At 44.7% G+C, this 15,338-nt stretch overlaps 1 protein-coding gene across 1 annotated transcript in view; it reads left to right on the top strand.

Annotated features, from left to right (window-relative positions):
- Positions 1 to 1,415: 1,415 nt before the first annotated feature.
- The window catches only part of LOC144728244 (uncharacterized), a 40,147-nt gene continuing 26,224 nt past the window's right edge, over positions 1,416 to 15,338 (top strand). The window contains 1 exon segment of the mRNA XM_078607550.1: positions 1,416 to 2,691. Coding sequence (XP_078463676.1) covers positions 2,508 to 2,691 — 184 coding nt within the window. The 5' untranslated portion in view covers positions 1,416 to 2,507.

A 15,338-nucleotide genomic window follows, 5' to 3' on the forward strand; every position in this document is an offset into this window, starting at 1 on the left:
TAGCAGCAGTCTGCAATGCCCCACTGTGTAAGAGCAGTCTTTGCAATGCCCCACTGTAAGAGCAGTGTGTGCAATGCCCCACTGTAACAGCAGTCTGTGCACTGTGGTACAGCACTGCAATGCCCCACTAAGAGCAGTATGTGCAATGCCCCACTATGTAACAGCAGTCTGCAATGCCCTGCTATGTAACAGCAGTCTGTGCAATGCCCCACTGTGTAACAGCAGTCTGTGCAATGCCCCACTGTGTAACAGCAGTCTGTGCAATGCCCCGCTATGTAACATCAGTCTGCAATGCCCCACTATGTAACAGCAGTCTGTGCAATGCCCCGCTATGTAACATCAGTCTGCAATGCCCCACTAACAGCAGTCTGTGCAATGCCCTACTATGTAACAGCAGTCTGCAATGCCCCACTATGTAACAGCAGTCTGTGCAATGCTCCACTATGTAACAGCAGTCTGTGCAATGCTCCACTATGTAAGAGCAGTCTGTGCAATGCCCCACTGTGTAACAGCAGTCTGTGCAATGCCCCACTATGTAACAGCAGTCTGCAATGCTCCACTATGTAAGAGCAGTCTGCAATGCTCCACTATGTAAGAGCAGTCTGTGCAATGCCCCACTGTGTAACAGCAGTCTGTGCAATGCCCCACTATGTAACAGCAGTCTGTGCAATGCCCCACTATGTAACAGCAGTCTGTGCAATGCCCCACTATGTAACAGCAGTCTGTGCAATGCCCCACTATGTAACAGCAGTCTGTGCAATGCCCCACTATGTAACAGCAGTCTGTGCAATGCCCCACTATGTAACAGCAGTCTGTGCAATGCTCCACTATGTAAGAGCAGTCTTTGCAATGCTCCACTATGTAACAGCAGTCTGTGCAATGCCCCACTGTGTAACAGCAGTCTGTGCAATGCCCCACTATGTAACAGCAGTCTGTGCAATGCTCCACTATGTAAGAGCAGTCTGTGCAATGCCCCACTATGTAACAGCAGTCTGTGCAATGCCCCACTATGTAACAGCAGTCTGTGCAATGCCCCACTGTGTAACAGCAGTCTGTGCAATGCTCCACTATGTAAGAGCAGTCTGTGCAATGCTCCACTATGTAACAGCAGTCTGTGCAATGCTCCACTATGTAAGAGCAGTCTGTGCAATGCTCCACTATGTAAGAGCAGTCTGTGCAATGCTCCACTATGTAAGAGCAGTCTGTGCAATGCTCCACTATGTAAGAGCAGTCTGTGCAATGCCCCACTGTGTAACAGCAGTCTGTGCAATGCCCCACTATGTAAGAGCACTCTGCAATGCCCCACTATGTAAGAGCAGTCTGCACTGTGGTAGAGCACTGCCAATGTGTCTCGTGCTCCATGTTTGTCAATGCCCCCCCCTCTACGAAGGGGAACGTGCCCCGCGCTCCCGACATGCCTTGCGGCATGACACGAGTCGCTCCGCCATTGAAGCCGCGCGTCCCGCTAAGGACGCTGTGCTCGGCTCTCGTCGTCGTCGTTGCCGACTTGCAGCTCGCTCGCACCCATTGCACGCTTCGCCGCTCTCCTCGTAACACCCGGGGAAGGAGCTTCGAGCGTCCATCGAGCCTCGCCGCCGTTGCAGCAACGCTCTTAACTTAGACCGTGGCGAGGGTGGGAGGGGGAGTCGGGTCTTCTCGGGGCGCAAGCGACGCTGTATCTGGCGGACCCGCTAGACCAGGCCGAGGCTTGGGCCTTGCACACATCGGAGTCTCCCTCCGCGAGCCTCCGCTGGCGGCGTTCGCTGTGCAAAAGATAAACTTGACGGCGCTCAGATATGCGACCAGTTCGCGGGGTAGCGACGGGGAGGCTGTCTGAGGAATAAGCGCACGCACGGATGCATTGAGACGTCAGCTGCGTAACGTTCGCGGTGAGAGTGAATTAAGTTTTATTGGGGTCTCTGTTCTATAGGGTCGCTTGGGGTTGCAAGGGGAGTCCTTGAACGGGTTAGTTGGGAAGCTCGGTTGGTGGTGTGGTGAGAGGGAGTGAATTTGCTCGGGGAAGCGATTGGGAGTGAGTGAGCGGGTTACGTTGCGTTTGGCTTTGTGGTCTTGCGTTTGGAATTTGATGTTTTGAGGAACTTTGCTTTGAAGGTCGGTTAAGTTTAGCAAGGACTTTGTTTTGAACATTCTGTTCGTCGGTAGGTGAATTATGTTGAAGTTAGGTGTGATAGTTGGTCGGTGAGTTTGCTTACATGGTAGATTAATTGGTTATGCGATTGTTGATTTTGGGTTCATTTGGTGAGTCCTTTTGAAGGTGGGAAAAGTTGGTATGTTGGTTCATTGGTAAGTGGGTTCTTTTTGGGCTAGGGCTCGTATTTGGTGGGTTGCGTTGTCAGGTGTGGTAATTAGTAGGTAACTTGTTTATAACGTGGGTCAATTGTTTGGTGGGTAACTCCAAAGGGGGCTTAGGTGAGCGTTGAGCGAAGCTTTGGTGCGCTCTGTGGGGCGCCGGCTGCATCGTACGAACGCATCGCTTAATGCGTGACATGGGCAGTAGCATGTGCAGCCGTCGCAAAGGTTTCCTTCAGAGCGCCTTTCTGCTGCTCACCGTGGCCGCCTTCGTCTATGGGGCCATCATGTACAGCGAGCTGCACGGCAAGACGCGGCGAGCTGAGAGTCTGGCGCAGAAGTATCAGCAGCAGCAGGAGTCCCTGGCTGCTCAGCTTCAAGGTAGGTGCCACACGCCACTGAATGGGTGGGTGGTGGTAGGTAGGAGCTTCATGATCGTGACGACTAACTACGACTGCAGGAGTTATGCGTGCTGACATGTTGTGAAGTTATGGTTGTATAGGAGCGGTTGCAGGAAGATTTTTGTGTGGCTAAATTGTTTTTACAGTTTGTGGCTTTGCTCTCCAACACACCGGTGTTGCTGTTCTAGTAACGAATTGGCATGTTCTGTTTACGTGACAAACCTTACTAATTGGTGGTGGCGGGTTTAACGACACGTATATTTAAGCGATCTAACCCCCCAAAAAAACCTGTGTTATGGTTGTATTTACAATTAAAAGTAGCGTTGACCGAAACTACAATGCCATTATAGTTGCAATTAATCACGAACGACACAATTATAATTTACCCACAAGTTTTGGGTTAAGTGGGGAAAGGTTTTTTTTCCCTGCGACCCAGATCGGAGGTTGCCTCGACTGGTATGTTGCCCAGGGCATCCAAAACACATTTTGGCGGCCCCATGTTTATGGATCTGCACACGTGTCCATGTGCATACGAGCGCTTGACTCGGTAAAGATGTCCGTTCAGATCGGAGTCTGGGATAGACTGAGCACAGTGTTATAAGAAATATTAAATATCCCAGAGTCAATGCAGTGGGTAAGTTGTTCGATAGCGTAGGTGACACGTATGTATAAGTAGGTGTGCGTCAATTGGATTGTGGAAGAGTAGGTCAAATACCCTCCTCTCGAGCACCCTGTAGCACCATGTAGTGGCATGAGAAAGTTATACCAGGGCTGCACATTGAGATTTAAATATATATGACAAAAGGTTAAGGTGTAGCCCTAAAGGTGTGAGAATATTGAGTTTCCACCACAGACTGGTAATGTCGATTAGCTGTGGTTGCCCACCCGTACAATGCTTGTTTTGGGTGGTGGGTATGGTTTGATTTGCCTTTTTTAGTCTCGTGCATTCTTCACCCATGGATTTGGCTGCGTGCAGTGTTTGCCGGACATTCATCTGTTGGTTGCTGCTGTGGTAAACATTGAGCACAAATGCCGACTTGTAAATCACAGTCACCGCTGGAAAGATGTTCCCCGTTACTGCTGATGCCTCGCGGTCTAGAAATCGGGTTCTCCCCAGCCTCCCATCAATCTCTCTATTTCCATTGTGTACAATAAGCTCGTTAGGCAGACAGCTCGGTGGGTGGTGACTCTAATCCTTGCCCGATGTTAGAGTAGATACTTTGCTCTGCTGTTGGAGACCCAAACTGTCAATGAGAAGTAGTTTTTCTTGGGTATTTTCGTGATTCCAGGCAATTTGTCTTTAAAAAGTTAATATTAACCTAAACACAAATCCTCAAATAACTGCCCCGAAAAGGAACCGAATATATTATTTAAAATGTGCCATTTCGGGCAATGGCCCATCTTAGTAGCAGATAGATCTAATATGTTAGAAAGTCACAGCCGTTTATCAATACACTTTTGGGGAGGTGGCAGAAGGCCACCTTATGCTGTGTCGTCGATCATGGAATGTTTTGACCATACTTTACCATGCTGCCCAGTACGGGTTGACAAGGCATCATTGTGCCACTGGTCTCCCCCCCCCCACATAATTATGTCGCCATTGAATAAGCCTGCAATGTTTGCTGTGAATCGTCAACACAAGCCACCTGGAGCAGTCGTCACCCAAGTGACGAAATTGTCTTGACACATATGTCTACATTTGATACCATTGTGCTGAAAATGAGGGCCATTGTATGAAACCAGTGACTTTACCGAAAAAACCTAAGAATATGAATCCTTGCAGTCACGAAAGCTTCAAATCTAGAATTGTTTTCTGCCTTTGTATATATACATAGCATATGTGCAGGTTATGTGCGGTATTATATACTTGTGTTTACGATATTCTTTGAAAGAATATAAATTCCTGCAGTCACGAAAGCTATGTGTTTACGAGTTTTTTTCCCCCGGAAGTATTGTAGCTGTTTTTAGCTTGCGTTTACACCTTTGTAGCTTCTGTTATTTGTGCAACAACAGGAATTTCCAGTACCACTAGTAATATGCTATTCACAGCAATATGCAGTTCACAGCAATGCTTCATAAGTCTTGGCATTCCTATAGAAAATGTATTCCCAACCAGTGGTTTGTTGATTGCAGGAAGGGCATGCTATTCGTGCTGATTGGTTCATTTGTAACTCAGCTATTATGCTGACTGTACAGTACTGCAATGTGTTGTTTTTTGTTATATATTAGGCAAAATGCTGGAGTTAAACGCAAGTGTGGCATCCATGCAATACTAACAGAGGGAGTAGTGTTACTATGTAAAAAATATTGTGCATCATTATAATGTATGATTTATACCGCACCTCCCAGGCAGTACATGTCAAGCCATCCAATCAATACTTACCAATACAAATCAATACTTACCAGAAATCTATCATCAGCGATCCCACAATCCTTCAATCCGGATCTGACCTACCGAGCAAGATTTGGTCCTTGAATCGGATCCGGACACTCCATGGAAGATGTTTGGGACACTTTCTGCAGAATTGGAAAATTATCGAGAGTCCAGTCTGTGACTGTGGTGGTACGACATATCAGACCCTGCAACACATCGTGAACGACTGCCCAATCAGATCGCTCAACGGCGATCTCAATCAAATCCACGCGGCCACTCCTGAAGCAGTCGAATATATATCAAATCTCGACATCAATTTGTAATCTGTGGCAATCCCCAAAAATGCCATACGAAAGAAGAAGAACGCTTGCCCGACACAGCTGCTGTATGTACTCTATAGTAGTGATACTAACTTACATAGCTTTGTTCATACACTTCTGGATGGATGAAGACGTCCCCATGTCATTCATTTGTGTTTTTTTTACCATACTCACGCTGTTAAATTCGAGTTGATGAAGGGGATAAAATCAAGACCGGTTCAGATATTGGCTGTGGCTGGGAATCGAACTCGGGTCGCTGTATTTATAGCAGTGTGCGGACCATTGCTCGACCCCACTATAATGTGTATACAGTTTAAAATATGCATCGGTCAATTTAAATTCACAGTATAATCCCAAATATCAATAAAGTGGTACGTGTATCAACTATAGCGTTTTTGAAATGCATGATTTGGTGTCTCTCTCGCAATCTTTTCAGAGGCTGGGTAATATGGATCGAGAAATATTCTTGGACCTCACCTCTTGCTTGCTTTTAGCATCGTATCACCGTCAGGATTAATGGCCTGGCGATTACTGAGAATTGGTTTGAGTGTGCGTATGTGAATACGTTTTGGCACATCAGCTGTGATTTGGAAATAGAAAATTGCTCACTCTTGTACCTTATTCACTCTTGTCAATTTGTAGACCACGAAGCCGTTACAGTGTTGTATAAAAAATGCATTCAACTTGCTGAGCTTGATAAACTGCTGCAGAATTGCCTTTCAATATGTTAAAGCCAATAGTGGCGGCATAGCTGTGGCTGCGGGTTAATGTGGCTATTTTAAAAGTTTGGTACTTTATAAGAACATTTTATAGCCTTGGGCTTGACAGTCACCACATATCATCCCATTGTGTGGACATTGTTGTGTGGCTTTCTCAACTCTGTGTTGAACGTTGCATGCTGATTTTATACTGCACATTGCACATGCGAGTGTGAATTGGTGCCCCGACGCAGTGATGGGTGTGGCGAGTAGTGTTTACGTTGATGTTATACATTGGACGGTAGCCAAATTCAAATATGAATGAAGGAAATTAATGGGCAGTGGTGTACACGTAGCGTCAAATCCGTCAATGCTGCGTTACAAGCAGTGGTGTAGTGTGGCAGGCATGGCCCACGCTGCAAGGAGTTAAATGGGACCGCCTGTCTAATTTCCCCTTCCTCGTCCTCATAGCCTGGTGTGTGTGGGGCAGGGGCGGTTTCTTCATTAGGGCGATTGGGCGACGCACCACCAATGTCATTCAACCACAGAGTCACGCTAGCCGTCACTGTGCCTCTGGATATAGTCCAATCAGCGTCATGCTACGTTCTGTGGAGTACCGCCTCTTTTTGGGCGATTTCCCTCCAGCTGAGAATCGCCCCGAGTGGTCCCATAGACTTACATTCAAAGATGTTTTTTTTCGAACAGGGGCGCTGCAATGCATTCTCTATGGCTTCCGGGAGGGCTCGCCCTAACGTGCTTACGTCATCATACGTGCTTACGTCATCATACGTAAGCACGTTTCATCCAACAATATAATTTGTCGCCACCTAGTGGAATCTTTAATAAAAGAAACTTGAGTGGTTTGTTTTAATAGTGAGTATAGAAACAAACAAGATGTATTGTAAGAGTCACTTTATTTTTCATTAATATTAAAGAAGTGAAGTTGCCTTTACATGCTTAAGCTGTTAATTTATCCATTGCATGGGTGGACCTTATCCTTATCAATCATCCAGACATTTGCCCCCCCTGAGAGATTTTGCAGGAGCCGCCACTGGTGTGGGGGCCCCCTCCGGCCACTCGGCCTGGTGCAGTTGCACAGCCTGCACACGATAGCTACGCCACTGCTTGCAAGAGACCACGTCAAAGTGGGTTTACGTTTGGGTAGTGGCTCTTCTTGCAGAGCTGAGCACAGAAAGTTGGAAGGTTTAATTTTTTATGTCAGGTTTTCGCATTCTCGGCCTATTTTTTTTTATTCCATACAGAAGCAATTCCCTACGGGCCACAGTTTTCGTTTTGTTCGTGAATGTCCAATGCTGTCATGTAATTGACCCCTATTAACGTCCAACTGTGGATTTTGGATAGTGGTTGGGACAGGTAAAGCTTATGGTATAATGACCTAACAACCACTTGTCAATTTAAGTAGTTGCTCTGGAGGAGATTCGTCGTGAAAGCCGATCCTCCTGAAGGCAGCTCCTGAAACGTGAGCTCGGCTCTGCTGTGAACCCACCCACTCCGATTGAAGCTGCCAAAGTGGTCGAACCGGACGGTAAAAGGAGGGAGAAAACCCTGCACTCCAAGGCCCACTTGCAGCTGAACTATCCATCTTTTTTTGATGGGGGGGGGGGCCCTCTCGTGTGGCCCAGCTGTGTGAGTGTACCCCCAGTGTTGTTGCGTATTCAGCTGTGGGGAGGGAGCGCTTGTGCGTGCACAGGTTTGCACCCGCCGACCCTGTCCGAGTTTGTGTGTGTAGGGTAAACAACAGCAGCTTCCGCAGAAATTGTCTCTCTCTCCACAGCCTCACAATGAGTGTGTGTATTTGGCGGTAGCTGTTGGCATCCCGTGGTCTTGTGTGCAACGTTTTCTCAGCCACCACACAAACCTAATGCCAATAGGTTAATGCATAACTTGTTTTTTTTCTTAATTCATATTCTTTCGGTAAAGTCAAAGAAACCTAACACGTAGATAGGTTCAAAGAAACCTAACACGTAGATAGGTTCAAACAAACCTATCTATGTGACTTTACCGAAAGACCCAAAGAATATTAATTCCTGCAGTCACGCAAGCTTTAAGTCAGGATTTATTAATTACATGTCTCTCCACAGCCTCACAATGAGTGTGTGCACACACTCAAGTACGCATTATATACTATGAGACCTCCTTTACCAGTGGCAAAATATAGTAATAGGGTTTTATCCTTTCAACTGGTACAAAACTGACACCTTTATACAATGCATCATGTTTGCAATAACCACAACACAAGCAGTCAAAATGCAAACAAAAATAAACAACTCTGATAATGATATGCACTGTCCTTGAAGTTAATTGGTCCACACCCGAGACAGCTTTTCTTAGAGCCTAGTCTCCATTGGTGTTGGACCAGATGATGCCAAAAGGCGTATCATTATCAGAGTTGTTTGTTTTTGTTTGCATTTTGACTGCTTGTGTTGTGGTTATTGCAAACATGATGCCTTGTATAAAGGTGTCAGTTTTGTACCAGTTGAAAGGGTAAAAACCTATTACTGTACGCATTGTATGTTGATTCCAGAGGGAAGGTAGGCTTCGTCATCCTCTAAACGGGGTTTGAACTGTTAATGTAGTTGAGCTGCGATGTACAGTTTCACCAAAGTGATTTTAGCCAAGGGGACGGTGTAGCCTTTGAAATGCATGCGACTTCATCCGTGTAATATTTCACGTGATCTGGTGTATGCACAGCTTAATCCAATTCACGCTTAGTTTCAGCAACGAATTTCAAAGGCCTATTTTTGCCAACACTTGAGCGCATTGAGCTGCAGGGGAGTTAATGTTTCACGGGAAGGAGTAAGGCATCAGTTCGTGCTCGTGTTATTTTGATTGCTTAGGACGAACGGAACTTCCATGGGGTGACTGTTTCTGCTGATTTCGAGTCCTGTATTCTAAACTAAACAAAAACCATTTATTTTACCAGGTAAGGCCCACTGAGCTATATAGCTCTTTTTCAGAAGCGACCTGGCCACAAATGATAGCCCAACAAAAGTGGATTATCACGTGGAAATGTATCGCAGCCAAATACTCTAAACGCATGTTTCGAAATTAGGAGGGGAAAACCAGAGGACCCGGAGAAAATATCCACGCGACCACGCAGAGAGAAACATGCAAATTCTAAATATACAGGCGTCAGGGTTGGGATCGAGCCCACGACCTCCTGCATACCAGGTAAGGGAGTTAACATTTCGCCACCGAGAACAGGCAGGGGCTTGCTAACCGGATCTCTGCCAATGTTAAGATCATGTTGTTTACAACCAATACACGTTATTTGTCTGTGTAACGCGTTATGACTGAAAACATCAGTTGGTTTTAGAGGTGTTTTGTCTTTTTTTTACCAACTGGAAATTGAAGAGGGGACAATACTAGGAGAGTAAAAGGGGTAGAGGGGGGTGGTAATCCATTATGAGGATATCTGCCTCATGTCTGCACCTCCGATTAGCACGGTTGGCTTTGTACGGTGCAAAATAAGTTTTACATACATACATTTTGTGTCGATGACAGGGAAGGAGAGTTACATTTTTTAATGTTAATCCTCTTTGAATGCGATTATTTGTCGTTGGTATAACCGAAGAGTTTGTTTTATCAAAGCGTGCATCAATGTTCATCAGTAACGCCGTCTTACATCCAAAACGATTTCAAGTTTAGGCTGACGTTCCATACAGTACTTAATTTCATGTAATAAAATTTTGTTCATTAAAACGTCTGCGTTGCTTAAAAACACCCCCACATGTGTTTGACGTGCTTCCGTAAACAATATCAGTTTTATGTGTATCGTCCGGTTGTCAGATGTTGCATAATCACGTTATGCAAATGCTTGATCAAAATGATTGGGCTAAATGCTGTGCCATTCATGGAAAACACATTCCTGCAGAGGGAGCTGGCAGGAACGTTGGGTTGCTCGGTCAATGGCCAGGGTCAACGGCGGCGTGGTGTATTCCGCAAATATGCCCGACTGTGAGGGTGGGCACAAGCCGGCGTGAGTAGGTTAAACGTTGAGTTTTATAAGGGCACCACGGGGTGACCAGCCCCTCCCCACCCCGCCCCTCCCCACCGTCCCCACCCGACCCTCCCCACCCAGCCCCTCCCCACCCTCCCCACCCAGCCCCTCCCCACCTTCCCCTCCCCACCCAGTCCCACCCCACCCTCAACTCCCAACCCAGCCCATCCCTCCCCACCCAGCCCCTCCCTGCACGATGGACGGACGGACACAATAAACCCCTGTGGGCTGGTGGAACCAGTGTGTTCCTACCAGTATAACATTCTCTCATGACAGCGTTGATGTGAATATTACATTGACACACAGCAGCCACATACACACACGCCACAAACCATATATGAAGGTCATCGAATGCACGTTCATATACATTTATTCGATGTATACCAACATGTTACGATGCATGCACCTTGCATGCTGATGTATGCCATGTCTATAACAATACAACAGTCAGTACAATTGTACAATTAGAATGAATTAAGCACCTACAGACATCCTGTTTCTCTTTACCACGACCTATTAATCAAGCACACGTGTTGCATTTATACAATGCACTCTTTTATCGAAAACCAGACCCTGGCTATACAACTCTAGCCAATCTGCCACGTACCGATTGTGTGGGAAGATGTCACTGTGTGAAATACAGTGACATGAGCTCGTGAATTGGAATCACCGGTACAAAAATGATCAGTTTTCCATTGTGCTACTTTAATGTCACAACAGCCAGGGGCAATAGGGGGCCTATGGATTCGTTAGGGGTCTTATTTACATTTTATTGTGGCTTTAAAAGGTGTGATTTTGTAACTTATTACCCGTTGTCAAAATACAATCATAGTGTCTGCTCGAGCATGCCATAATGGGGCAGCACTTACCACCTTCTAGTGTCTCTGAGCCAGTGGTGGAAATTCCACATTCTCAGTTCACGAAATCACCGTTTGAGGTGCACAAATCATTACATGTTTTAACTTGATTCAGATATATTTCGTTTTGAATACGTAAAAAAATTGTCTTTTGGGACAATGCATTGCTCGCTTAAGATTGATCCAATTGCACAGTATTTTCAGTTCCTTCGGAATTTTAATTACAACTAACGTGTCAATTTATTTTACACTGAAGAACTTGTGTGTGGTCTTGGATTATCCGTGTCCTGTAAAACCTCACACGTGCAAACCTCATTAATTCTTCGACGCAACTATAATTTCATGGGGAAAAAGTTAAAAGAGGTTCGCACTCAGGCTGCTTGCGCTATCAGATGCACGTTCTTAGGAGCACGTGGGTCATGTTGCCAAACGCGCAACAAACACATGAAAGCCAAACCTGTGTCCGTGATTGCAGCAGGAGATTAGATTTCGGATGATTTAGCTTCAAATTTGCATTCAACTTCACGGCACGAGTGAAGGCTTTGAGAGTCGGCATGAGAATGCCGTATGACGGTGGTTTGTTCGGTGGTGAAGCAAGAATGTTGGATGTCCAAGCCGGCACTGTTTCCATTTACCTGTTTCTCAAGTTTTGCTGCTACCGACACATGTGCTCGCCATTGGAATGTGGAATTTCCACCACTGAATTACGGCCAGAGATGAATGCCGCAACATAGATTTTTTTTTGTGTTTAGTCAATGAGCTACAATGTTAAAAATGTTTCCAGATATTGAAGTACAGTGCGCTGAGCAAATTTTATTTTCTAACAAAGCTTGATATTAAATTTTGATTTAAAGCTTTCGTGACTGCAGGGATTCATCTTCTTGGTTCGTTCGGTAAAGTCACATAGAAGGGAAGTAATAAAATAATAAAAATAAAACATAATAAAATTATTCTCACGACGTTTCGGCCACAACGCAAGCAGCCGCTTGATATTCTGAGAATGTGCGGGTGAAGTTAAAAATTCAGTTTGTGGCTTTACTTACATGTGACCTCACGCGTGTTAACCAAATGGAATGCACCTTTGTTGGAAGCCAGCATGAGTCACTGTGTGGATAGACTGGCCCCTGTTCCTGGAATGTGGAATTTCCATCTCTGGATCAGGCACGCCATTGGAGATGAGCACCACTTAATGGAACAGACAAAAACACTGACTTGACTATTTTTGTGATCAAATCTCATTCCCACAACACGGTTACTTCATGTTGAACACGGACATTTTTTTCTTGCCTATAAAAAATGTGGCCTTCATGGGCTCAGTTGAATGGATCCATTATAGGACAAGAGTTTGTGCACAGAGTTGAAAAGAAAAAGGCTCCAGTTGCGTGTAATTCAACAGCGGCCAAAGACATCAAACTGAACATTGCCCAAGCCCAGTGTATGTGTTGTATATACATCTTCTAAAAAAGGGACAATGTTTTGACTTGTGCACGTTGTCATTATATTTAGTTTCATCACCGTCTGCGCTCGTAATCGGTCTCCCTGACGCGCCGCTAAAGTGATGATGAAATGAAAGTGACCCCCTGGGAATTGCGGGCGATTGTTCCCCAGCCGTCGTGAAACTAGCCCGCACGAGCTGCCTTCAGGGTTTCTTTCCATAGAATCCGCTGGTTTTTGTACGTGTGTGAATCTAAACAAGGCATTATACCACCGTAACCCATGAGTTAAAAATAACAGCAGAAATAGCCATTGGTAGTGCAGCAAATGTCTGTGCCGCATAAATCACATGCACAGCGTGCGCATTTATTATCGTGCCCTGAGGCTTTTAGGCTTTTTGTGTGCCATGTGCGGTTTGGCGATAGCTGCTGCTGGATACATTAAAGCTATGGGTTCATTAGCTAATGAGTTTAGCCTGGTAAAATTAAAGCCACGTTTATTGGATGAGAAGTGGGAGAATTAAAGTGCTGGTGATGAGCATTAACACTGCCGTTTTGCCAACTCCTCTATGTAAATAAATGTTCCACTGATTGGTTATTACCATTATTCCGATGTGGGTGAAAATAAAAAAATGGCACAACAGCACTAATTTAAGCGCACTCGGCTTCTGCGATTAATCAAACGCACAAGCCCCGTGCTCATGCCTTGACATTGTGTGCTTAATATACCACTTCTGAAATGTAATTTTAAAATGGTAATGATGGTAACTTATTCTGCCGACCGAGCTTTTGCGAAAATTGGTTTTCTGGATCCAGTTATTTTTAAATTACTTTTTATGTTATGTATCTCTAACTGTACCATACTATGCATGCCAATGCTTCCCAGTCAATTATTAAAATGAACACGTACCGATGTTTCTTAGAAATCGGTGTTAAAGTTGGTGTCCTGTACTTGGACAATCAATCATTGGGGTTGCACTTGTTTCTGTTTTAGGCCGTTAACCAGCATTGTATATTCCACATTCCTTTGACACAAGCCAGTCTTTCCATACACAACCTCGGTTTAATTTTGTGCAAAGTAGAAATTAATTTTGGCTGCAAGCCCGTTTAAATATCTGAGTGCATCTAAACCTCGAAATAGAGTGCATTGCTTTCCAAAGAAGACCTGGGGCTTGTTTGAGTCAAAATCAGGCCTTCGCCTGTAAGTCAATCTCTCATTTGCAGAGCTGTTTTGCCATAGCATGATAAATGATTATGTTTACGTTTGTAACCGAGTACAGTGACATGTTGTGGAATTCTGAAGAAAAAAATACACTTGGACCGACCTTATTTTAATTCCTTTTTCACTGACACGGACTTTGCCTGTAGCTGCAGGTGTGGTGCATTGCCTGTCTGGTGAAGATGGATGTTTTTTTCGAGATTACCTTGTCAGGTAGTGGGGGTGGCACAGATGCTTAGCATGGCTTTAGAGATACGCATATGGGAGTCCTTAGAAAATCTGACGGCAAGAGGAAAAACACGCGGGTTAAGGAGGGCACACGACATTTCCAGATATCTCATTTGTTTGTAGGTGAACAGAAATAGGACAACCATTGTATACAGGGAGAATCATTTGAGAAGACATTAGCGAGGGCAGAGATGGGCTGATGAGGTAAGATACTCAATACAGTGTTTTCTTGGGTCTCGTGAGTATTCGTTGGTGCTGATGTGCATCATTGGTCTGAAGCCTGTGATGGAAATTCAGCATTTCTTTGAAAGTGGCCACACTCTACATTGGGTGACCACTGTTTATTTCCTTCAAAGTGGTAAAACGTGGAGTGTTCCCATTATGAGTGGGTTATTATAAATCATAGTCTTAATATAATTTAGCCTGGAATCCTCATTGAGTCTCAATACTCTTTTTCAGAAGAGTCCTGCATTGATATTTTTGGCCAATTCCCTCATGGAAATTTTGCATAAATATAAATAATTATAAAAAAAGTTGAGATTTTTTGCATAAACATTTATTATCTCTGCCCCTTGACATTTAGCTGCATGGAGATGGTTAAGTTGGAAGCAGATTGTATCTTCCAAATAATTTTAACTTTTTGTAACATTATCGGCAAGACTTTTTGCAAACGTTGGTGAGTTGTGTGCTGGGTCTGTGCTTACTTGGCAGATGAATGGTGAAGGCAGGCAGCGTTCACCGTTGTGTAATGCCCTGCCTGCTTTGGCATCGGGGCACTTGTGGAAACAGCAACTTCCCTCAGTGAAATTGCATTTCTTTTGGACAAGGAAGCTGACATTTTGGCTGCCATTCATTGCATCCCAATGTGCTTCGTGATGTCTGTTTCCCAATTTCTTGAACTAAACAGGTCACAACTTGTCCCACTGAAAGCAATTAAATAATTTTTTATAACTTAACTAAAACGAAGCCTTTAATTTTACCATGTAAGGACAGTTGAGCTGTATTGCTATTTTTTAGAAGCGACCCGGCTGACAATGATAGCTCAACAAAGTGGTGTATCATCATCACGTGCAAATGTATAGCAGCCAAATACTCTAAATGCATGTTGATTCTAAATGTGGAGGAACAGGAGAAAACCCCACGCAACCACGGGGAGACAATACGCAAACTACAATTATACAGGCGCCAACATCGGGATCGAACTCAGAACCTCCTGCATACCAGGCAAGGTAGTTAACATCTCACCACTATGGCACCCGATGAAGTGTATACGTTATATATAGTTAAATTGCTCCATTCGTTTTATTGGGTCGTTTTCAATGCGTTAGATAAAACGTCTGTGGTTAATACATAATTAAATACATATATTTGGTAATTGGGGAATGACATGGTAATTTCTTGGTTGTAATACAACGTTACACTTAAACAAGATGACCCATCTAACACATTGCACCAACCTGCCTTATGCAGCAACAGG

Source organism: Lampetra planeri, chromosome 28 (assembly GCF_965212315.1).
Source record: "Lampetra planeri chromosome 28, kcLamPlan1.2.h2, whole genome shotgun sequence".
Lineage (NCBI taxonomy): Eukaryota > Metazoa > Chordata > Hyperoartia > Petromyzontiformes > Petromyzontidae > Lampetra > Lampetra planeri.